The sequence below is a fragment of the Marasmius oreades genome, chromosome 4 (genome assembly GCF_018924745.1).
Source record: "Marasmius oreades isolate 03SP1 chromosome 4, whole genome shotgun sequence".
Taxonomy (NCBI): Eukaryota; Fungi; Basidiomycota; class Agaricomycetes; order Agaricales; family Marasmiaceae; genus Marasmius; species Marasmius oreades.
This window is the reverse complement of record NC_057326.1, coordinates 1,100,296-1,124,009: the sequence shown is the minus strand read 5'-3', so window position 1 is coordinate 1,124,009 and position 23,714 is coordinate 1,100,296. Positions and strand designations below refer to the sequence as shown.

The following is a 23,714-nucleotide window of genomic DNA, read 5'->3' as shown; positions in this document are numbered from 1 at the left end:
ATCCTTAACGGTCGTCACACAACTCCAGGTTCAATGGATCCGATTCAATAAATATACTTATACATCTTATCGATCCCATAAGGTCAGAAACAAAGAAATAATACTTAAAACATAGGTATGGGTATCGAAGGATACCGGAAAAATAGAAGATGATGCGTCACACTCCCTAGTTCGGACAATTCGCCTCTGTGTAGAGGGTAGCATCTCCAGGACCGGTTTGAATTGGATTGCATCTATGTTTCAAGTGAGGTCAAAGTCAAGATTCTGGCATAAAAAAGCGTCCGTAGAGAACTCACCCAGGGAGTTTGGACAACGTTCCATTGACAGCTTCGTTCACGACGGGCGCTAGCTGACATGATTTAGCAGTCGCGGCGGGTATCATTGTGAAGTATTTGCATGCGTCGGCGACACCTAGCCAGATGGATTGTGAAATGAGTAAACGAGGACCAAATCGTGCGTGTTTAGCTTCTTACCGTTGATGGTATCGTCATTGGGGTTATTACATTCATCGATGGCTTCCTGGAAAACACTGCCCAAGCGATGATCGTTAGTGAGTGCATTCCACAAAAAGCGGAGAGCAATCCGAAAGGCTCACTTGACGTCCCATCCGTTCTGGAAATCTCCGTGCCAGGAGTATCCTGTGGGGTCACTAGATACGAGTCAGACAGGTAAGGATGGATGGATGGAATATGACATACCCGGTAGCCTAGAGAGGGTGGTACGGTGAGATGCGTCCACCAAATGAGATATGGGCAATGATATCATCAGGCTTACATAGACGAAAGGCCAACCATCCGACTCCTGCCAACGTCCAGTGAATGCGTCAACGTTCCAGGTAACCTGCACAGAGAAACGACGCGTTAAATGGACTCTAAAAGCGGCTTCCAAACTAGATACCTCGTAGAACACTTTCATGAGCCCAATTGGGTGCGTAGGAGGACAGCTGCCGTTGTCGAGCATCGAGAGAAAGGCCACATGCGATTTGTGGTCTGTACTATCGACATTCTACAGACCGAAATTCATAAATTCAGCAACAGTATGAACAAAACTTAAATGATCCATTACCTTTCCGTCCCAGCATGCAGGGAAGTGAAGTCGGGATTGGAATCCGGCCTATTTAATAGATCGAATTCAAAACCGAAGGTAGGTAAAGACATTAAAGGACGAACTTCACAATTCGTAGTTGGGAACCCTCCGATTCCTAATTTATTGCGTGAGTTGATGTATCGCATCAGCGATCATGACTGACCACGAACCGTTATAGCTTGGGGCGGTAGACGTATATCTCAAGCATGCCCATTGAATCGCTCGTTCTGCCAATTCTTGTTGAGTTCCCGCTCCATTCGTGGTCCTGAAAAATAGGTCTGGTTATCAGCAACAAGAAGGGTCATAGAGAGCAATCAAATTACGTACTTCTTGGTTCTCAAAACTGGGTTTCCGGATAGCATCCTGAAGCCTGGCGGGAAAGCTTTGAGCCCAGGGCCGCCATTGGCTTTATCTAAATTTCCACGGTTCTGATAGTAGATGAGTAGTCCTATAAATATCGAGATATGGGAGTCGTCTAGGGTCTGCAGTCACAGCGAAAGTACGTACCTCCGTTCGGTACCGCTTCAAAGGTTTTCGTCTTGGGGTCCCGGAAATACAACTTCGGGAACCCTGGAAATAACGGAAATGAGTTCGGACTCTGGTGAATCATAAAAGTTTGGGATCACAGTAATTGGAAAGATCCTATGCGTATAATGGTGAGCTACGTACTCCTAAAGGGCTGTTCTACAACTTACCTGAGAAACCTGGCACGATGTACACTTCGACGTCCGTAAGGAGTCGAAGGTGCTGTCAGCCTTAAAATCTTGCGAATGTTTTACAACGTGACCCGAATATTAACAAGTATGACATACTGTAGGCACCGTGAACGGTCTATTTGTTGGATGAATTGATTGAGAGTAACGACGTGAAGTGTAATCAATATAACCTACATGAACATGCTGGGACGGGACTTGGTTGGGAGAGATTATGGGGTCAACTCGTTCTACGGTTCGGGTTAGCAAGCGCGATATCAGCTACGTTGTCTCAAGGATCGTAGCATACCTTGTACGAGGGGAATAGTGCACGGGAGACGAAACCAAGCGCGAGTAACGCTGGCAGTCACCAAAAGAACCGCAAGGCGAGTAAGGGATGATTGTAAATTCATCATAGAGTGCAGCAGTGCTGTCAGAAATCGTCTGAGTAATGTTTGTTTTATACCACAACGGGGCTACCATACCTGGAACACTTTGTTAGTTTACTGTCCAGAACAACCAGAAACGCATGGGTCTCTCTAGCAGCTGTGAATCTACGATGAAGTTGAAAGTCCGTGCATATCATGTCACGAAATTGGAATGAGGAATAGCCCGTAAGCCCGCATGAAAAGAGCTTCGAACTGTATCAGACTGTATTGCGGGAAGTTTAGCCAGAATTCATATGATTCTGCTGCTGTGTAATCGAAACGCATGCTGTATTCTCCGAGCTTTGATCATAGCTGATTCGCGAGTACTGAGGTTCATCCATCATGACAAGTAAATGAATTGAGCGTTGGTGAGCGTTAGCGCGCGTTTTTCTGTGGGGGGACTTCACCGTACCATCGATTTAGTCTGTTCGGATTCTGCTTCATTGACATGGTTCGCACGTGTCGGTGACTGGTCGAGAGAAGGCGATGAACACTGACCAAGTGCGCGTTTCTTAAGCTCGCTGAAAGCTAAAGTAGTCCGTTTGATCATGGGGTTGCACGTAGCGGCCAAGTGGCCCATGATCAATAACCAATCTTTACATTCTGTCTGTGGTTCAAGCAGGCGTTAATTATAATCCAATTCTTCCTAGCGTCATAGCTGAATCGAACATACAAGTGTATTTTGAAAGACCAACCATCAGGTGGCCTAACCGACCATGCAGATGCAACCTATATCGTGGCAATCGCTGAACTAACTTTTGAATAGAGCAGAAACATCGCATCAATTCCGCCTTCAGAAAAGATCGATACTTACCTCAACTAGGGATTGGGCCTATGAGATTGAAGAAGGTTGTCCAGATAAAGAAGAACTGAGACGTCATAAGCGAAGTTTGAGAGGAAATGGTAGACACGGCTTATAGCAGGGAGGCAAGAGACAAAGAGAGAAAGGAAGCCGATACCGTTGCTTTCAAATGTCCTCCTCGGTAAAAAGGCTACGGTACGAAATCTTCCCATGCGACGCTCAGGATTGTTCGAATCCATGATGGATTAAAGGGTATCCTTGAAAGTGCAAAGATCGGGAGTCCAGATATATACACAAAGACACGTATCAAACCACGAGTCAATCTCTTCATTGCGATGAGGCTTGAGCAGACTTTGGGGTCCTTCCAATAGATTCTCCAACCTGTGTAGTTCATCAACGGCGTACGTTTGCGAGAAACTTGGGAATGGACTACCTCCACTAATGTTTCGAGTGACTTTTTTGAATTCTTAAGTAAATCATCGTCAAACCTGCAATGAGAACGGGTATCAGTTTGGAGAGTAGAACCATATGGCAACCAACTCACTCAATACACCTTTCGGGGAATATGACAATCACAGTACTTCCGCCATACGCAAAGTACCCTAATTCTTCCCCTCTGCAGGCGGTAGAACCCCTTTGAGTGCCTTTTGTCCATCGAATGCTTCCCACCAGGAGGGCCCCTACGGCTACAACGGCTACTTCCTTCCCAGTAAAGGTATGTTTGAGATATAGAACTGAACGAATGTTGTCGGTGAAAACGTCGAGCTCTTGATTTATCGCTTGAGGATTCACTAGAGGCGCCACAGGTCAGAGGTAGGAACAAAAACAAATAAACCATAAAACGAACCAGTATTATACTGCCCCTCAACGTCATGAATCTCCCCAACGACACCATCTATAGGGCAGTGAAATCGATGGTAATCCTGCGGGGCCAGACGAAAGATAGCAATTGAACCCCCTGCAAACTGCCGCGCTTTGGCAGAAGTAGCGGGTACGTCAAGAAGATTGTGGATGTTAAAATTTCTTCCTTTGATCCTGAGGTGCAAAAATCAGTTACGCGGGCAAAAAAAGCTGCAAATACGCGAACCGTACCAGAATTCCCTCGCCTTATCTATGTCGGTATAGACAACGAGTCGACAGTCTGCGCTACTACAGATACTCGACGGTTCTTTCGCGTTCTGAACGGGTCGCGCGCCGGCTTTCAGTTTCCTGACTGGAGATATCAATTGTATTCGCAGGGGTAAGGTAGGAACATCGGTACCGGTGAAAAAATTCATTGAAAGAACCGTACTTTCCTAGTTCGGGTTCGAGTAACTGGTCGAGCTTGATCCCATAGGTTGATATAAAGGAAGGAATTGATTCCACGGATTCCGGACTGTCGTAGATTTTTCCTTGCTGGAAGCCATTCAGGTCAGTCGAGTATCCCGAAGTCGAAGTGGATATACCAGCGCACCCTGACCGACAACTCCTTAAGAAACGCCCCTACTGTCTTTTGTTTGAGAATCCCGATCTGCAATGACCCGTAGAATACCTGAAGAGAGCAACAACATTGAGGCCTTGGTCGCATCCAACATGGATGGGAGTGTCATTCACCAAATGCATCCCGATCCTGTACACCCGATGACGACACGAACAGTAAGTATACACCCAAACTCAAACTCAAGGCATCCGCTCAAACAAACACACCTGGCATATATCGGCATACTCTCAAAATGTAGTTTCCCGGTCTTTCGAATGACGACGAAATTTCCGATATGATACGTAGCCGCCAATTTCTCTAATCCCGGTACGAGCTTGTCAATCCACGGAATCTTGAACAACGTCACCGGATGTGCATGAACGCCCAAACCAACGTCTTGCGGAGCTTTAGCAGAATTCTCTACAAGCCTTTCCAATGCTTTAATGAGTTGTGCGGGGTCAGCATCTGGTAACGAATCTGATGTTATCATGGTTTCGAGCGGTTGATTGGAGGTTTGGATGTCTTCGTGGGTGAGAGATGTCACCGTCATTCCAGTGTCCGCGTTGTCTGAACTTGGGTTGAATATGAATACTTCGCCATGGTTATCGTCGGTACGGTAAGCAGATTGCAAGACGCGCTTGAGAGGAGCTGGCCATGAAAAACCGGGTATAGGGCACAATGCCATAGACAACCTTGGCAGATTCGAGGAGAGAGGGGCTGTGTTTCTCAACTACTAGTCCCATGAGAAGAAAAAGGAGGTCGGCTTTGTCGGGATACCGTGTACCGTAAGACTCGCCCTTCCCATGTCCATCTGGCATCAAGCTCAACTATTTTTTAGGTTAGATGAGTCCGCCATCCAAACCATATAAACATGGAAGGGAGTACGAATTCGAAGATACCGTTCGGTGAACCTATATTCCTCCAAACATGTCCAAATCCAATCCAAAGCTAAAATTTGTCTTCGGCGACTTCTTTTTCGCCAGATGGACGACCAGCTAGTCCTCGTCTGCTTGATCATCGATGATGCCTGCGCGCCTGTAGGCGACGGTTTTATTGTACGAATTGCTCCGAGTGCCTTCATCGGCGACCTTGCCACAGCCATTAAAGAAAAGAATTCCAGACCTTGCCACAGCCATTAAAGAAAAGAATTCCAGCGACTTGCGCGATGTCGATGCCCGTAACCTCGTTTTCTGGAAGTCCACACCTCCTCTGCCCCTTTCCGCCTTTCGCAAAGAGCTGCAAACGTTTCGTCTCGATCGGGTGACGCGCAGAGAGCTTAACGTCCCACCCAAAGTCGAAGCGCTCTCCACGCTCTCCCGCGTCTCCGAGTATTTTCAGTAGCAAGACCTCCCGAAAGGACATGTGCACGTATTAGCGCAGCTTCCACGATCCAGAAAGAGGAAGCATGATGATACCGGTAAGCCTTTGCTACAGGTGTAGGCAATTCACTCATTAGTTTGCAGAGGACGTGTCGAGGCGACTCCTAGATAAATGGAATGATGATGCTACGTTTGTGCCGAAAATCATTGATCTGAAGGCCTTTCTGGATCCAGCTCTAGCCCTTGAACCCGAAGCGAAAATCCCCATCTCTGACCAGGAATGGCGGAGACTCTTACATGAAGATCCAGTGTGCCGCAGGTTGAATGCTACCCGGACGACCTCGACCTCCTTTTCATAAAGAGTGAAGCCGAGCGTTCGGATCTATTTCATTCTATATATGTAGCTATTGTCTGGTCTGCACCAGAATCGACTGGCACAGAAGACTCTTTCCACACATTCTGGGATATGAATATTCTACACCCTCTTCTCAACTGCCTTGGACAACCAACGTGGATTCGCAATAGCAATCAGAGTACGGACACTGGATCGTATCTGCCTAATCTTGGCATTCTCATGCGTCAAACTTGCACATTCCGAGGTGAAGAGAAAGGACCGTTGTTTAGCGGGAAGCATCCTCGGGTTGAACTGATCGAGAAGACTAGATGGGTCTATGACCCTGCTCCCTATGTACTTGGTATGTCGTTCATCTCAAGCAGAGCTGGTTGCTGAACTATCTATTTAGGTTATTATGCTGTGGGTGCAAACGTGACTATCGTAGCTATTCACCCCTGTGCAGACAAACAAGGGGTAGTTGTAACCGACATCGTATCTGAAGATCTATCAAGACGAAAGGGACGTATCAGAAATATCGTAAGGATGATCAGACTCGCCAAAGTCCTCCGTGCGATAGATTGCACTGGTGTTGGGAGAGACATGGATGTTGATATGTTTCCGCTGATTCGGTGAGCCGCTTTTGTGTATTTGTCCCATCCATGTTCCATTGTGTCTGACTCCATGAGTCAGGGAAAACGGGCAATTAATTGAGTTTTCGACGAAAAAGATACGCAAGCACTATCCATCAGCAAATCAAGCTCGCATCTCCTTTCTCAAAACTATCTATGGCCACCTCGAAACGAAACGCGTTCCGAATGTCGATCATCTTACGAAAGTTAAGATTTCCGATGACCATTGCTATGTTGAACTAGAACCTCGAGGAACCGACTCTGCGGCAAGTTCTACCAAAGATGTTAGAAATGCGGTCTTCAGCATTCTCACAGCCCTCAAGGTAATATTTGCTCATTACAACTATCTTTGCTAATGTTGTCTATAGGTTCTTCACGCCCCCGAGCCCCAGATTTTTCATCGGGATATTCGTTGGCCAAACGTCATGGGGAGAAGAAATAATCCAGATTAGTGGTTTCTTATAGACTTCGAGGATGCTGCCATTGCACCAACCAAGGCTGCCCCTAACCTGCGTCCTGAAACACATTCACCACACGTATTCAAGGACGGTCATGGCGCAGAGGTGGATATTTGGGGCGTTGGCAGACTTATTGAATCGTCAGGTGTCTTGGATCTTCCTGAAAAGCTCTGTTCTCTTGGACGGAGAATGGTAGAGGGTTCTGTTGTATCAGCTGAACAAGCTCTTATCGAATTACAGCACGTAGCATAATGGGAATATGTCGAGGGAACTCGCCTTAACTCGTGGCTTGTACGATACGGCCGAGTCTTTTTTTTGTTGTTCTGTTTCACTATCTTTAAATCTACTCTTTTCGTGCTACATTGCGGCAATGGGTGATGACGATGCACCAATATTTTTTCAACACTGCCCGTCCCGTCATAATGAATGTGGGTTCAGAACTACGCTCCCAATGATGCTCCGGTCAGGAGGGTCAATTTTCGACGACTCGCGGAACTCATATTTCTTGTGGCTAGCATTGAATATTTGGCGGCGGGGACCTCCTACTTGGTGCCTTTTGCCGGTGCCTTTCAAACAACGATTGACAATGGCTAGCCCACCGACAAGAGAAAAAGATGATCTACGAAAACATCAACCATAATGAATGTGTGTTCAGAACTATGCTCCCAACGATGCTCCGGTCAGAGGGTCAATTTTCGACGACTCGCGGAACTCAAATTTCTTGCGGCTAGCACTGAACATTACGACACTTATGGCGGTGGGCACCTCCTACTTAGTGCCTTTTGCCGGTGCCTTTCAGACAACGATTGACAATGGCTAGCCCACCAACAAGAGAAAAAGACGATCTACGAAAACATCAACTTTCCAATCCCACAAAGGAAGTGATTGGCAATGGAGAAAGCAAAAAGCGCGTCCGATGGGTACGAATAGTAATGATTCTGAACGACGTCAGGACGGTCAGATTCACTGATTAATACAGGTGAGTACAGTATGTACCAGAAGACTAGTGTACACATGTGATTAATGGACTCTAGGTTGAAGTGAATGCCATACTTATACGACAAAGTACAACATTAGAAATTCTTCAGGAGTCCCGTTTCCCTACAGTAAAACAAAGCTATTATCCTTTCTTACAATTGCGTCAAATGTGGGTACGAATAATGATGCTGAGCGCCATCGGATTCAATGACCTGGAGTTCGTTCCCCGCACCTGTACCCGCAGTACAATTCGACTTAGTGCCAGAATAAGTACCCTCCCTGCCTGGAAGTATCAGAGCTGTCTTTGGCAGTGTCACCACGTTGCTCCTAGATTCTCGAAGGCATGCCCGACGTAAACTTTCGTTCTTCGGGTCAGGAATTCCTTCGAGCTCGAGGTCAGCCGCACCTGAGCAGCTATGACTAGCCAAAGGAGGAGCAATGTCGATCTGGGTTGACGGTGGGCAGCTTGATGCCTGTCGTCGTGTATAGTGTCTGTATAACACTTTCAGGCCTTGAGTGATAGCCTTTGTATCGTTATTACAGACGTCGAAATATGGATCGAAGGAACGCACTGGATCTGCGCAGGCAACCAACGCGTAGAGCGTACCACGGAATAAGAAAGCGGCGTGAACTACCATGAATCTTCAGTTCAACCCGGGTCATCATGCCACAGACGAGAAAAATACCAACATCTGTTTAAGACAATCCAGTCCTAGGAGAAAAGTAGTAGTAAAGGGATATGAATGTTTGTTAGCAGGTATCATAACGAAGAAAATTTGCCGAGCACGCTACATACTGATCGAGTTTGGATTCCATGGGCGGGACGAGACATGGTCCCTATAGCTGAGAGTCCCGATGTGGCCAACGACGAGAGGGGATAGAGTGAGATACGCAATACAACGTTCCGATACTGTCTAGGTCCCAGAGGTTTGCGGTACTGGTGCGATGCTGAGAGTCTGTGGGAACCCGGTACCGTTGCTGCTGGACTAGGTCCTGGAGAGAAAACCTGAGGAGAGAAAGACGGTACACATAAGACTCGGAGAAAAGGAAGGAAAGGCAGTTTTTGACAACGAACCTTTACACGAACCATATAAATGACTACCGAAAAAAACGTGCAAAGTTCTCCAGCCATAGTGAGGAAGCTCCATATATTCCGTATGCCCAACTAAGAGAAAAATGAGCATTGAGATCGTACTGCGATTTGTAGATGACCTGGACGAAAGTCAAACACGCACTCGCCACCAAAAGCCTCTGACAGGGTTGGGGTCGTAGTAGTAACACCCTACTTTAGAATCATATCTGTCGGTTGTGGTGCGGTCCCAATGGATTGAAGCCAGAGATGGTGGAGGGGGAACTCACATTAATTGATTCGATACGTATGTCAGGACGCCCAAAACTAGCGCCAATGATAGGCTACCCCAAGCGTAGTACTTTTCTGCTTTCGCTCCGTCAATCCCATGTATCATGACCAGTCTGATTGAGTGTCAGATACAGTTTTCCAAGAGAAAAGAGAAAGAGAACACATACTGAAGGTTGAGGCCGATGCAGAAGAACAGGAAGGATGATAGGTGTAGACCAAACTATTCCGGCTGCGTGAGCTACTACAGTAACACATGTATGATTGATACGACTCCTTACAATCACGGAAGAGCCGATGACATGACACTTCGTTTGGTCCTGGACGCGACTTATTACAAGACTGGTTATTGAATATACGATGCTGAATAGGCGGAGTACGATCAGTTTCACTGGCTCATCAACTGAAAGATAAACCTTCACCTGCCACATAGTGCGTATATCATAATCCGGAAACTGACCCGGTCTGTTTTTTGTTTGGACAAGGGATGAAGGGACAGGAGGATAGCGATGAGGATGATTATAGTGCAGGATGTTACACTCAGATATGAAATAGAATTGAACAAGGTTTCTCTAGACACAATTACCCTGTAGATGAGACGATGGAGGTTTAAAAGATCGTAGAACGATACCTGAAGCGCAAGTCCTCGGTTGAGAGGTTCAGTGACGCTGCTGACCTTGGAACAAACATGGTCGTGTGGCCCGTGGGGATCAAGGGACGAGTGCTAGTGAGCGACTGTTCTAACCTGCTTCATATACAAGGACTTTGCATAATGTCGTAAACAGTTGACTAATTGTGCATGAAGATAAGACGGGTCAAGCGCACTTGAACCTGTCTGGACAGACGTCAACGCGCCGAAGCAAAGGAACCGTACTATCATCGGTTATGGCTTTATAAATTTGATTTTTTTCTTGTCCCGCTCGGTTGTCTTGTGCTACAACACTCGGGATTGAAAGAACTACCTCTAAACTACTAATCTATGTATTAACTTTGAGGGAACATGGAGGGAAGCTCTTTTCGGCAGAGGATGAAGACATCAAAATTGCTGATTGAAGGCCAAATTTGGGTACAACAATCGCCGGATTTAAGTTTTTCACTCGGGATGGTGCTAAAAACTTTTGGGATATGTTCGTATACTAATTATCGAGTTATATGTCAATTTATAGTGCATAAGAACAATTTGCGGCCGCACAGTTCTCGATTTTGTTACGACTTCCATTTCGCGTGACATCTGCCGCAATCCCCTCCATGCGGAGTTTGAATCTGCCAAGCTGCGTCTTGTTTGTCCGACAAAATATCCAAAACGCGCAAGCAGTGCGTTGGCCACGCGAGATTTGCCGATATGTTGCCGGGATGACGTTGTTGTGACGTTCCGTGACTGATGGGCTATGGGTTGTTATAAACACCTACCTTTTTCGAGTCGTCGTTGCGGCACAACTCTCGAACCATAACCAACTCAAAAACACCACTTTTTTCTGTCAAGTCCTTCAAGTTATATACATATCAGTTCACATACGGAAGCCGAACGTCAATAGTTGACGGGAACAAGTTCTCCGAGGTAGGTTTATAAAAATTTATAAACACTTGCCCGATGATAGTATTGAGAGTTGCTAGCACATTTTGCCTCTAATTTGAGAATGTGGGAAGTAGGCGACCAAATTGAATGAATAAATATATCGTACCGAAAAGATAAAACGCCGTGTGCACTCTATTCTTAGTACTTATAGCACTCAAAACGTCAAAACCATTCAAGCAAACCAGTGACCTTGTACGTACTACAGCGGCCAGGTCGTACCGAACAGTGAAAGATAGTTCTTCGTCAGCGGGTTTTTCTAGAGCGCAACGCTCGTCAAGTACCGAACGCACGCCTTAGAGACAAACTCTGATCCCCTCCAAATACACGGCACGGTCACGATATGGGAACCGTGAACGTTACTAAAAATCGTAATTTAGCAGCTTTAATTGTATATTACCAGAGAGCCGTGTGTTTTCCCTTTCGTTCTTCTCTGTTCTTTTTGCAAATTTGACGTTTATCGTTCTGAATAGGTTGCAGCTACGATGCACAGGATCACCTGGCCGAAGAGAATATAGCGGGCGTTGTTCAGTATCCTGAGAGGGATCTTTGGTTCTTGGATCCCCCGCTCACCGCAAGATAGGCACACTTGCCTCCCCTAAACCATGTTCTTGGTCGTCCTTTCTCGCTGTTCACCCCTTTTGTGACGATCACGATAGTGAGTGGGAGACCCGACCGCTGTGACGAGGATGGAGGGATGATGACTAGCAGAATTTCGTCTCAGAGTAGTTTGAGTTCGACTATGGGTCCTTGATAATGTCCTGAGCCTGACGAGAGAAGAGTAGTGTGGGGGCTTCAACTTCGAAGGTCATCCGTGCGCAACGTTAATTCCGGCCAGCGTTCCTATCCACAGATGGAGGTTGATATGTTTCATTCGTTATCCCTATGTGACTGCCTCCCTGACCGCTCAGATATTATCCGCCCAGGCGTAAGCAGTAGATTGGTAGCCACCCCTTCTCGACCCATATCAGTCTGGACAACTCAGCAACTTTCGACGAGTTCAGAAGGGATGAACCGGATATCCACTTATCGACTTCGACAACAGCACACATGTTGCGTACGTCGATCTGTATAAGCATGAAGTCGGAATTTGTGATTATAAGGTGATGGCGAGCGACACTGTACAGCAAGGTGAAGAATCGAGTGAGGGGCGACTTTGCGTTGGCCTTGCATTAGTCTGGAACTGTCAGTCTGAGAGGTGTTTGAAGGTGGATCAGGGAACTATGAGAGTAAGGGATGAGAATCAGTGGCACGGTCCAACGCGGTTTTTCTTGTTTTTGCTTGTTTTGGTGATTTTCTGTTCGTGCGAGAAACTAGATTACCTTTTTTGGAGAATTAACAGGTTTTGTTTTGTTTGTTCGGTTCAAGGTAGCCTTTAGAGTTTTTTTTGCGCCCAGACGCGGAGTACAAATAACAGACAAATACTTCAATTCTCCACAAAAGGAAATTACACAAACGCGCACACTCCAGGAGGTCTGGCTCGAGACTAGTACTAGCCTTCAATGGGCCGCAAGTTTTGACCTCCTTTGAAAATGTGTCGACCAGCGTCCGCGAATACAAATTGTTTGGACGAGTCAGGTAGAGACCTAGTAGCTGTTGAGGTTTTGGTTGGATTATTAGTATACCATATTACTATAATTAAGTGAACAGTGAATGTGATATACGACAAGGTGCAACGTTAGAAATTCTTCAGGAGTCCCGTTCCCGTTGTAAAACAAAGCTATTGTCCTTACAATTGCCTCAAATGTGGGTACGAATAATGATGCTGAGCACCGTCAGAATCAATGACCTGGAGTTCGTTCCCCACACCTGCACCCGAAGTACAATTCGACCTAGGGTCAGAATGAGTACCCTCCCTGCCTGGAAGTGTCATAGCCGTCTTTGGCAGAGTCACCACGTTGCTGCTAGATTCTCGAAGGCATGCCCGACGTAAACTTTCGTTCTTCGGGTCAGGAATTCCTTCGAGCTCGAGGTCAGCTGCACCTGAGCAGCTATGACTAGCCAAAGGAGGAGCAATGTCGATCTGGGTCGACGGTGGGAGGCTCGATGTCTGTCGTCGTGTATAGTGTCTGTATAACACTTTCAGGCCTTGAGTAATAGCCTTTACATCGTCATTACAGACGTCGAAATATGGATCGAAGGGACTCACTGGGTCTGCACAGGCGACCAACGCGTAGAGCGTACCACGGAATAAGAAAGCGGCGTGAACTATCATGAATCATCGGTTCAACCCGGGCCATCATGCACAGACGACGAGAAAATACCAACAGGTGTTTAAGGCAATCCAATCCTAGGAGAAAAGTAACAGTAAAGGGGTATAAAGCTTTGTTAGCGGGGAATCATAACGAAAAGATTCTCCAGAGCACGCTACATACCGATCGAGTCTTGATTCCCTGTACGGGACGAGAGATGGTCCCTATAGCTGAGAGTCCCGATGTGACTAACGACGAGAGGGGATAGAGTGAGATACGCAGTACAACGTTCCGGTACTGTCTAGGTCCCAGAGGTTTGCGGTACTGGTGCGATGCTGAGAGTCTCTGGGAACCCGGTACCGTTGCTGCTGGACTAGGTCCGGAAGAGAAAACCTGAGGAGAGAAAGACGGTACACATAAGACTCGGAGAACAGGAAGGGCAGTTTTCGACAACGAACCTTTACACGAACCATATAAATGACTACCGAACAAAACGTGGAAAGTTCTCCAGCCATAGTGAGGAAGCTCCATATATTCTGCATGCCCATCTATGAGAAAGATGAGCGTTGAGATTGTAGATAACCTGAACAGAAGTCAAACACGCACTCGCCACCAAAAGCCTCTGACAGGGTTGGGGTCGTAGTAGTAACACCCTACTTTGGAATCATACCTGTCGGTTGTGGTGTGATCCCAATGAATTAAATCAACCAGGAGCTAGAATGGTGGGGACAAGCTCACACTAATTGTTTCGATACGTATGTCAGGACGCCCAATACTACCGCCAACGATAGGCTACCCCAAACATAGTACTTTTCTGCTTTCGCTCCGTCAATCCCGTGTATCATGACCAGTCTGATTGAGTGTCAGATACGGTTACCCAAGAGAAAAGAGAAAGAGAACACATACTGAAGGTTGAGGCCGATGCAAAAGAACAGGAAGGATGATAGGTGTAGACCAAACTATTCCACTTGCGTGAACTACTACACATATGATGATCGGTACGACTCCCTACAATCACGGACGAGCCCGTAACACGACACGTCGTTTCGCCTTGAACGCGACTTACCACAATATTGGTTATTGAATATACAATGCTGAGGAGACCATGTAAGAAAATTATAAAGAATGCCAGGAAACGTTGCGGTACTCGTTATAATGATTGGCGGCGAGTGTCAAGGAAGGAATTTTCATTAATGACGCTCGAGAACCTAGACTTTACCGGGCCTAACCTTTAATGGTCGGACTTTTTAATGGACGTACCCGTATATTTGTATTTCATTATTGATGGTCGTGACACATTAACAGACCATTAATGGCGGCTCGTTCCGAAAAGTCAATTCTTTACTAATCGGCTGCCACTTATCCGTCGCGTGGATAGTTCTGGGCTGGCGGCATTAATGGGATTGCTGGATTGTGGCGGATATTCGGATATTCGTAGATATGTTTGTTTTCTTTTGTCAAAACCACTGTCTCTTTATCAGATCTGCCTTCAACTGAGTATCTATATACTTATGGTTCCTCAATTATGATTGTGCCCTCCATATGGTGCATAGGCTTGTTAGCCTTGTCCAGTACTCCTATTTCCTTGAAAAACATACCTGTTCACACTATTCAAATAGCCTGGCTTCTCTGCATAGAATGTCACAAATTATTTTATTTTAATGTCAGTGTTGAGCTTGTTTAAAGTCTTTGAATTGAATAAACTTGGAATGACTGCTCTTTTGATCTCCAGGCTGGACTGATAAATTTTTATTCTGAAGGCTAAAACATATCTCTTTCTGGATTTTTCTTGCTGGATTCTTGCTGAAACTTGGTAGAACATGCCTCTTAATATTCTGAAGACATTATCTAAGTCTGACACATGAGGGTCAATGGGCATCAGTCAAGGACTAGATGGTACTTGATTGTAGTACAAGTTATATGCGAGATGAACGAGTTTTTGTGCATTTGGATGTCATCACCAATTGAGTGGGGTGAATGACTGGATAGAACTCCAAGATATTTAGGATTTCAGTGCAGTATCTATCATATATGATGTACCTGAGATACCGAGAGGCTGTGTATTGTTGTTCATGCATGAATGCAAATTTATGTTTTTTTCGGGAGGTCCGGTAATTGTAGTAACCGGTACTCCCGTTAATATCTCAGTGGCGTAGTGGCATAAACTCGCGGTCGATCAAGGCACCACCCGATGTATCAGCATATTACATCACAGGCACTGGCAGGGGAGTCAGAAACATTTGTGCCGGTTCCGTGCCAGCACGATAGAGAACAATTAAAATTTGAGATATCTAATTACCTGTATCAAGTAATGAGGAGCAGTAATACCGTAAGTAAAAAGTTCATTTCCTGGTAACACTTTTGGTTATGCGCGAGGGATCGTTTGGAATCAAGGTTCGGAATGCCCTAAATCCGAACCGAAGCCGAAATCTGCAAAACAGCTATTTTCGGTTTTCTATGAGCACATTTAAATTTACCCCGTTTGACATTATGGCATATCGGCCCGTATGAGGAGCGTCGCTGACTCGGAACCATGGTCGGGCCGTTCTGACTGGATGGGCAGGCCGAGCCGAATGGAGCCGAACTTCTGATCAGGGCAAGGCAAGGGCAAGGGCAGGCGATCAGCGCTTCAGCAACGGTCCAGGATTATTTTCTTCTGCATGAAAGCAGTAATGAAGGTTCCCACAATTACGCAGAGGGTGGAGCCAGATTTTTAATGGATGATATGGAACCAGTACTGAAACTACGTCAAGAAGTTGCTTGCCGCTACAAGCCAAACATTATAACGAGTGCCGCAAGAATTACTGTCAACCTTTATAAAGATCCTACATGGTCTGTTGCAATGCTGAATAGGCGGAGTACGATCAGTTTCACTGGCTCAGCGTTAATAAAAAGACACAAAACACCTTCACCTTGTACATAACGCGTATATCATGATCCGGAAACTGACCCGGTCTGTTTTTTGTTTGGACAAGGGATGAAGGGACAGGAGGATAGCGATGAGGATGATTATAGCGCAGGATGTTATACTCAGATATGACACAGCAATGATTACGGTTTCTCTAGACACAATTGCGCATTAGACGAGATGATGGGGGTTTGAAAGGCCGTACAACGATACCTAAGGCGCAAGTCCTCGGCCGAGGGATTCAGTGTTCTTGGAACAAACATGGTCGGATATCGGAGGGTGGGGATCAAGGGAGCGTGAGCTCGTAGTTGTTTCAACCTGCTTCATATACAGCACTCTGAATAATGTCGTAATAATTGACAAACATTGTGGATGAAAATGAGACGCGCCAAGCTTGCTCGATCCTGTCCGGACAGATGTCAAAGCCCTTTTTCTGTAACGTGCCGAGTTACGGTAAAGGAACCGGAGTGAGGGTTGCTAGTGCATTGTGCCTCTAATTTGAAAACGTCATAAATAGACGACCAGATTGAATGAAAACATATATCGTACCGAAAAGATAAAACGCCGTCTGCACTCTATTCTTAGTACTGCACTCAAAATGTGAAAGCTATTCGAAGACGTCTCCGACTAAATGGCCTTGACCCGTATTTGATACACACCTTGGTTCAGCTCGAGTTTCCCATCAACAGAGTCATACACGAGTTTTCACCTTCACCTTCCGTCACCACTGCTTCAAAACAAGGACAACAACACTGCCGTTCCGCTCTTCGTCGAAATTTGATTCAGAGACACATGCCAAAGTTTCGCATTTGATTTCTCGCTCGTCGAGCCGCTTGGGATACCGATGGTGCTGTCTGCCATCCTGATAATGTCTATAGAGCAATTTCGCTCCTTGAATGATCGCCCAGATGCCAAAGTCAGTAAAATCATGCGCAAACGAATGACACACGGACGTACCGGGCCAGTAGCAGCAACCAACGCATAAAACCGTACCCACGGAACACAAATACAACGCGAACTACATGAGCGGCGACGTTAACACAACCAATAATGAGGAACGTCGACAGGGATTTACATAGTTCATATCCTAACGACTTGAGTTTCAATATCGTAGATCCGAAAAAACATCTCGAAGGCCAACTCGCTGATGGACTCCTTATGACTTTGAATATAACGCGTAGAGTGCAGTACGTAGCACGATGTTCTGGTATTGCTTAGGTTCAATAGGTTTTGGTGCGATGCTGAAAGTCTCAATCTTCCTGACAAGGACCGGATTCGAATACCTGAAAATGAAGGTTAAGATACCTACAACATTCATACCCAATCATCGCATCGAAAGATTGGGGAAGTAAATCCTCAGCTCTACAAAGAAAAATGATCGCGCGGCATGCGGTTATGAAGAAGCTTTTGGTAGCGTAAGTCATACTGTACGATAGTGCAGTTCCCATCTTTTATGTCTTGTTTAGAACGTATATTTAGCCTCCAAGATCGTCCGCAATTTCGTTTTCACGAACGGCAAGCTAGATTTGATATTTGCTTGAGTTGCGAGCAGCGACGTTGAATCAGCGAATTCATTCTGAGAAAGTAATTGTAATCTTGAGGAACCCTTAACTCTTGAATGGTTTGTAGAGTGAGGTAAACGAGTTCATCGATGGTATGAGTCAACGGTGATGGGTGTCGTAGAGAAAGGTCGACAGGCGCTTACTTACGCTTTATAGGGCCTTTTGAACCGTTGTCCCAGCAAGAAGTTTGAATAAACGGTCCATTTCAAATACAAGAATACATATCCTAGTGCTCTTCAGGAGATACAGAAAAATAATAATCTAATCAACCTCGAACCATAGTCACCGAGTTCCGAACACCAACTTCACATACTCACGCAAGCCTTCCTCCCCCTCCACAATCGCCCCGATATACGCATCCGGCCTGACCACGACCATTTTCCACCGATCCTCAGCGTAGACGCTATAATGATAATGCTTGAACGCATACCCCTCTTTATCGACGAGAGTCCAGTCCGCTCGAGTCCCAGCCACATTGTGATTCTGACAATACGGGTACAAGACAATAGTCTGCACCGTACCCTCCGGAAACAGAGTATTTACCACACCCAGAACCTGCTCCACCTCAGAGTCATCTCGCCCTTCCTTCGCAAAAACCAACATGGAATGCTTCGACGGCGTGAACACGTCAAACAGAGTCGTTGTCATCTCCCCAGTTTCCTCCGCTGGAACACAAACAAGACCACCAGCGGCAGGAGCCCTGTCCCCAGCCCTCACTCTCCCATCTAGCCCACCCTTGTACGGATCAACCACCTCCAGTCTCGAACCCGAATATCTCTCATCCACAACAATCGGACTCCCTCGATAGTTCACCCCCAACTGTCTCATCTCAAACCCTTTCTTGAACCCAAACATATCCGTATCTTCCGTTTCCTTCCAATTTACAGACATCGTTTTATCGAGTAGCAATGTCGTTTTCTTGAGCATCACAGCGATAATCGAAAGTCTCTCGTCGTTATACGAGGTGAGTAGGCCCAAAGGGGCCAGGCCTTTCTGAACGAGAGAAAGTTTCCATCCTAGGTTGATGGCGTCTTGTACGCCAGAATTCATGCCTTGACCGCCGTTAGGACTATGTACGTGTGCAGCGTCTACGAAGTCAGTTTGAAATGAGCTCAAGGAGCGAGGATTACCGAAGTATTCACACTCACCACCAGCCACAAACACCCTTCCCTCACCAAACCTATCTACCATCCGGATGTTGGGCGTCCATATACCTGAACACAGAACATCCCCGAATTCGAGTTCCCTGCCGATGGTAGCATTGATCATCCTGATCATCTCTTCGATGTTAGAGGCGAGACGGGTAACGTCAACTTCTGAGCCCGCGATTAAGAGGTTGTAAAGGTCTCCATCGGTTTCCCAGGGGCGGAGAGACACGCTAGAAGAGAAAAGTGGCGTTAGTGTGTTGAAAATATGGGAACCTAGATGATTGAATACTTGCAAGATTCTTTGACCATCAGCCCAACCACGCCAATACTGCGAATTTTGGTCAATAAAAGTCAGACCGGAGACCAGTAAGGGCTTACCTTCCTGTCCGGCAATCCCTTAACCTCTAAATCCCCCACGATCATACTCGCCTCAGTTCGAGACTCTCCAAGGAACGTAAGGCCTAATTGTTTCCTAACAACACTCCGCGCTCCATCCGCTCCTATTAGAAAGTCGTAAATAGCCGCTTCTTCTACTTCATTCCCATCAACGAGTTTGACGATACGTGCTTCGACTTGACCCGTATGACGGTTCTGTACGAACGACCTAAGTTCTGTGCCAAGCTCAACATGTGTGTTGTATTTCTTCGCAAGGACGTCGCGGATGAGAGCCTCGTGTCGGTCCTGACTCAACATTGCTACATTGACCTAACCCAAAGGTTAGTGGGCTTGAACAAAAAACGAAGAAATGAGCAACTTACGAGAGGATATTCAGGTGTCGCCTCTAAATCCTCAATCATACTAAACTCCTTCACAGGTTCAGGTCCTTCTGGCGACGTATAAACTTTCATCGGTGGAAATGGTCCAGACTGGTTTTGGATGTCAGGTAGTATACCTAGGAGTTTGTAGAGTTCTAACGTTCTGGGCTTGAATCCCAAAAAACAGTTAGTATTTCCTCAAGGAAACAAAATAAAACACACCTGAAGCCCAGATCCACGATGACCAACTGGATGAGAAAGCTGTTTGTTAATTATTCGTACGGAAACGCCATTTTGGAGAAGTGAAAGAGCGAGTACTAGACCGACAGGGCCTGCACCAACCTGCAGAAAGGGATTGTCAAGTACAAGGGAACTAGAGAGCGAGATGACGTACGATGAGAATGGGCTGAGCCATTAAGCTTTCAAGATTCTATTCACCGAGTGGGAGCGTGTATGTTGGGCCCTTCATCGTAAATGGAGTCGTATTTGTACTCAGTGGTAGGAGTACAGGTCTCCAGACTTGGTTTATGGATGACCAATCGCAATTGGCTAAGACCACTCAAGTTGGAATTTAGCCGCGGTTCCAAACGGCTCACCCGCTTGCGATTTTCTCAAGAAACCGTATGATTGAGCGCCGTTCTTCCATGGAATATATATGGATTCGATAATGCCGATGGCGGTTTGAAAAAGGTAGAGGCTGGTAGAGGGTTTACAGCTGAATGCGAAATTGTAGCGCAATTATGAACCAATATTCGACCCCGCCTTTGTTTATTTGTTCTTTGTAAACAAAATCCAAATTTGGTAACTGAGGTAATTGCCCGACGCTCACGTGAAGGTTGAAACATTGACCCCGCCGTCTCTTTCCACTCAACGTCCAGTGCAGATGCAGGCTGTCACTTCTAAGGCTAAAAAACTGTGAGTATCTACTTAAAGCTCTCTGAAAGCTGTCTACAAGTCCCTTTTGATTCAATATTGGTGGAGTGGGATGGAGTACTGGCGTCGGGAAATTACCTCACCGTTACCAGATTTGGATATTAATACAACAACAAACAAACAAAGGCGGGGTCGAATATTGGTTCATAATTGCGCTACAATTTCGCATTCAGCTGTAACGACGTTGAGTGCACAGCCATCGCGTCGAACTTTCCACACAACCACCACGGTCCACGAGGCCTCGAATAAATGACGAATCGTTCACCTCGCCCTCACTAACGTGAACGACAATTTCCCGTCGCTAGAACCATCAGCTCCCCGAACCAGATACTAATTCTTCAACGCGTTTAATTAAATTTGTGGATGACTCCGGCAACCGCCAAGACAGTACATCGGACTCATGGCAACGTTTGAACACTTGTGTATCAGATAGGGAAACCGTCAACCAAGAAGGTGTAGGTCAGATCCGGGTCAAGGCTTAGGCCAGATTAGTCGGAGACGTCTTACCGTTAGCCTTTCACGTTTTGAGTACTATACTACTACTATGATAGAGTACAGACGCCGTTTCATCTCTTCGGTATGGTATACATATTTATCAATTTGGTCGTCTACTGATCACGATTTCAAAATTACAGGGCTCGAGTACACTAGCAACTCTTAATCCGGTTCCTTTATTTCGGCGCCTTACAAAGGTATGGCTTTGACATCTGTCCGAACAGCTTCAAGTGGCTTTAACCCCGTCTAATTTTCATCCCCAATCCTAGTCAATTATTTACGACATTATACAAAGTCCTTGTTGTATATGAAGCAGGTTGGAACAATTGCGAGTTCACTCGCCCCTCCCGACCCGTGATCCTCACCCTCCGATATCCGACCATGTTTGTTCCAAGGACGGCGTCACTGAGCCCCTCAGCAGAGGACTTGCGCCTCAGGTATTGCCCTACGATGTTTCAACCTCCATCATCTCATCTAACGCGTGATTGTGTCCAGAGAAACCATATTCAATGCTATCTCATATCTGAGTGTAATATCCTGCACTATAATCATCCTCATTGCTATCCTTTTGTCTCTTCATTCTTTGTCGAAACAAAAAACGGACCGAGTCAGTTTCCGGATTATGGTATACGCGTTATGTACAAGGTGAAAGTTTTACCTTTCAGTTGATGAGCCAGTGACATACTCTCCATCTATTTAGCGTGGTATACTCTATAACTATGTATTTAGTAAATCGTGTTCACGGTCAAACGGCGTGTCGTGTTACGGGATCGTCGACGGTCGTAAGGAGTCCTATTAACCATCACATGTGTAGTAGCTCACGCAACCAGAATAGTTTGGTCTACACCTATCATCCTTCCTGTTCTTCTGCATCGGCCTCAACCTTCAGTACGTATTCTCTTTCTCTTTTCTCTTGGGTACCCGTATCTGACACTCAATCAGACTGGTCATGATACATGGGATTGACGGAGCGAAAGCAGAAAAGTACTATGTTTGGGGCAGCCTATCATTGGCGCTAGTTCTGGGGGTCTTGACATACGTATCGAATCAATTAACGTGAGTTGTTCCCTACCATCTCTAGCTTCTGATTGATTTAATTCATTGGGACCGCACAACCGACAGGTATGATTCTAAAGTGGGATGTTACTACTACGACCCCAACCCTGTCAGAGGCTTTTGGTGGCGTGTGCGTGAATGGCTTCCAGATTATCTACAAATTGCAGTACGATTTCAACGTTCAAGGTATTTCACACAGATGGGTATGCAGAATATATGGAGCTTCCTCACTATGGCAGGAGAACTCGTCACGTTTTGTTCGGTGGTCATTTACATGATTCGTGTAAAGGTTCGTTGTCGAAAACTTCCTTCCTTTTCTCCGGCTCTTATGCGCCCATCTTTCTCTCCTCAGGTTTTCTCTCCCGGACCTAGTCTAGCAGCAACAGTACCGGGTTCCCAGAGACTCTCAGCATCGCACCAGTACCGCAAACCTCTGGGACCTAGACAGTACCGGAACATTGTATTGCGAATCTCACTCTATCCCCTCTCGTCGTTAGCTACATCGGGACTCGCAGCTGTAGGGACCGTCTCTCGTCCCACCCAGGCAATCAACACTCGATCAGTATGTAGCGCTCTCGGATATTTTCTTCGTTGTGATACCTGCTAACAATCATTTATTTTTTTTACTGTTACTTTTCTTCCCAGGACTGGATTGCCGTAAGCACCTGTCGGTATTTTTCTCGGCATTTGTGCATGATGACCCAGGTTGAACTGATGATCCATGATAGTTCGCGCTGTTTTCTTATCCCGTGGTACGGTCTACGCGTTGGTCGCCTGTGCAGATCCGGTGCGTGCCTTTGATCCATATCTCAACGTCTGTAATGACCTTTGCATCGTAGGCTATCACTCAAGGCCTGAAAGTGTTATACAGACACTATACACGACGACAGACATCGAGCCTCTCACCGTCAACCCAGATCGACATTGCTCCTCCTTTGGCTAGTCATAGCAGCTCAAATGCAGCGGCTGACCTCGAGCTCGAAGGAATCCCTGACCCGAAGAACGAAAGTTTACGTCGGGCATGCCTTCGAGAATCTAGGAGCAGCGTGACTCTGCCAAAGACAGCTGTGACACTTCCAAGCAGGGAGGGTACTCATTCTGGCACTAGGTTCAATTGTACCGCGGGTACAGGTGTGGGGAGCGAAACCCAGATCATTGAATCTGACGGCGTTCAGCATCATTATTCATACCCATATTTGAGGCAATTGTAAGAAAGGACAATAGCTTTGTTTTACTGTAGGTCAACGGGAACGGGACTCCTGAAGAATTTCTAATGTTGTACTTTGTCGTTTAAGTATGGCATTCACTTCAACCTAGAGTCCACTAATCACATGTGTGCACTAGTAGTCTTCTGGTACGTACTGTATATAACTCACTCACCTGTATTAATAACGCCGGACAAATGTTATTGCTACATATTCTGATAGATTAACGTATACTTTTACGCATCGTATCGAATGACTAGGCTCTTAATGATCCCGTTCAAGAATGATGGGAACCTCGAAAGTAGTCCGGACCCCAGAAACTCAAAGTCTGGAAGCCAGAAGTGG

The 23,714-nt window shown here is 46.1% G+C and overlaps 7 protein-coding genes across 8 annotated transcripts; 2 read left to right on the top strand and 5 right to left on the bottom strand.

The window, feature by feature from the left end:
* Positions 1-166: 166 nt before the first annotated feature.
* E1B28_007163 (uncharacterized protein) lies at positions 167-2,528 on the bottom strand (the record flags this gene model as incomplete). Of its 2 annotated transcripts, none has more annotated exons than XM_043151877.1 (17): positions 2,264-2,528; positions 2,089-2,208; positions 1,977-2,029; positions 1,899-1,917; positions 1,782-1,849; positions 1,713-1,728; positions 1,594-1,656; positions 1,414-1,534; positions 1,257-1,351; positions 1,170-1,201; positions 1,066-1,113; positions 898-1,005; positions 699-840; positions 596-638; positions 474-529; positions 297-411; positions 167-233 (listed from the first exon to the last, which is right to left on the bottom strand). In XM_043151877.1, the coding sequence occupies exons 2-17, from the start codon at positions 2,192-2,194 to the stop codon at positions 167-169; spliced, it is 1,152 nt and encodes a 383-aa protein (XP_043009958.1). In that variant the 5' UTR covers positions 2,195-2,208; positions 2,264-2,528. The 2 variants fall into 2 exon arrangements, with proteins under 2 accessions (XP_043009958.1, XP_043009959.1); XM_043151878.1 differs by having other exon boundaries at positions 1,782-1,841.
* A 696-nt stretch (positions 2,529-3,224) lies between these two features.
* On the bottom strand, positions 3,225-5,152 carry E1B28_007162 (uncharacterized protein; the record flags this gene model as incomplete). Its single annotated transcript, XM_043151876.1, has 9 exons — positions 3,225-3,389; positions 3,442-3,496; positions 3,553-3,799; positions 3,856-4,043; positions 4,101-4,217; positions 4,270-4,403; positions 4,462-4,539; positions 4,602-4,617; positions 4,695-5,152. The coding sequence occupies 9 exons, from the start codon at positions 5,150-5,152 to the stop codon at positions 3,336-3,338; spliced, it is 1,347 nt and encodes a 448-aa protein (XP_043009957.1). The 3' UTR covers positions 3,225-3,335.
* A 1,100-nt stretch (positions 5,153-6,252) lies between these two features.
* E1B28_007161 (uncharacterized protein) lies at positions 6,253-7,201 on the top strand (the record flags this gene model as incomplete). The annotated part of the gene is made up of 4 exons (XM_043151875.1): positions 6,253-6,481; positions 6,530-6,749; positions 6,811-7,072; positions 7,118-7,201. 4 exons carry the CDS (start codon positions 6,253-6,255, stop codon positions 7,199-7,201), a joined length of 795 nt encoding a protein of 264 aa, XP_043009956.1.
* Positions 7,202-8,125: 924 nt separating this feature from the next.
* E1B28_007160 (uncharacterized protein) lies at positions 8,126-10,348 on the bottom strand. The gene is made up of 11 exons (XM_043151874.1): positions 10,174-10,348; positions 9,965-10,114; positions 9,824-9,905; positions 9,713-9,765; positions 9,545-9,658; positions 9,421-9,484; positions 9,261-9,350; positions 8,982-9,191; positions 8,876-8,897; positions 8,758-8,816; positions 8,126-8,709 (listed from the first exon to the last, which is right to left on the bottom strand). The coding sequence occupies exons 1-11, from the start codon at positions 10,230-10,232 to the stop codon at positions 8,338-8,340; spliced, it is 1,275 nt and encodes a 424-aa protein (XP_043009955.1). The 5' UTR covers positions 10,233-10,348; the 3' UTR covers positions 8,126-8,337.
* A 2,303-nt stretch (positions 10,349-12,651) lies between these two features.
* E1B28_007159 (uncharacterized protein) lies at positions 12,652-14,485 on the bottom strand. The gene is made up of 9 exons (XM_043151873.1): positions 14,374-14,485; positions 14,214-14,284; positions 14,046-14,159; positions 13,914-13,977; positions 13,766-13,855; positions 13,491-13,700; positions 13,384-13,405; positions 13,265-13,323; positions 12,652-13,216 (listed from the first exon to the last, which is right to left on the bottom strand). The coding sequence occupies exons 3-9, from the start codon at positions 14,150-14,152 to the stop codon at positions 12,845-12,847; spliced, it is 924 nt and encodes a 307-aa protein (XP_043009954.1). The 5' UTR covers positions 14,153-14,159; positions 14,214-14,284; positions 14,374-14,485; the 3' UTR covers positions 12,652-12,844.
* Positions 14,486-17,952: 3,467 nt separating this feature from the next.
* E1B28_007158 (uncharacterized protein) lies at positions 17,953-20,250 on the bottom strand. Its single transcript, XM_043151872.1, has 7 exons — positions 20,075-20,250; positions 19,903-20,022; positions 19,684-19,848; positions 19,304-19,630; positions 19,219-19,253; positions 18,926-19,155; positions 17,953-18,865 (listed from the first exon to the last, which is right to left on the bottom strand). The coding sequence occupies exons 1-7, from the start codon at positions 20,093-20,095 to the stop codon at positions 18,060-18,062; spliced, it is 1,704 nt and encodes a 567-aa protein (XP_043009953.1). The 5' UTR covers positions 20,096-20,250; the 3' UTR covers positions 17,953-18,059.
* A 530-nt stretch (positions 20,251-20,780) lies between these two features.
* On the top strand, positions 20,781-23,578 carry E1B28_007157 (uncharacterized protein). Its single transcript, XM_043151871.1, has 12 exons — positions 20,781-21,190; positions 21,249-21,305; positions 21,378-21,545; positions 21,604-21,753; positions 21,809-21,890; positions 21,944-21,996; positions 22,051-22,164; positions 22,231-22,453; positions 22,517-22,726; positions 22,810-22,831; positions 22,893-22,951; positions 23,004-23,578. Exons 3-12 carry the CDS (start codon positions 21,490-21,492, stop codon positions 23,373-23,375), a joined length of 1,341 nt encoding a protein of 446 aa, XP_043009952.1. The 5' UTR covers positions 20,781-21,190; positions 21,249-21,305; positions 21,378-21,489; the 3' UTR covers positions 23,376-23,578.
* Positions 23,579-23,714: the final 136 nt, after the last annotated feature.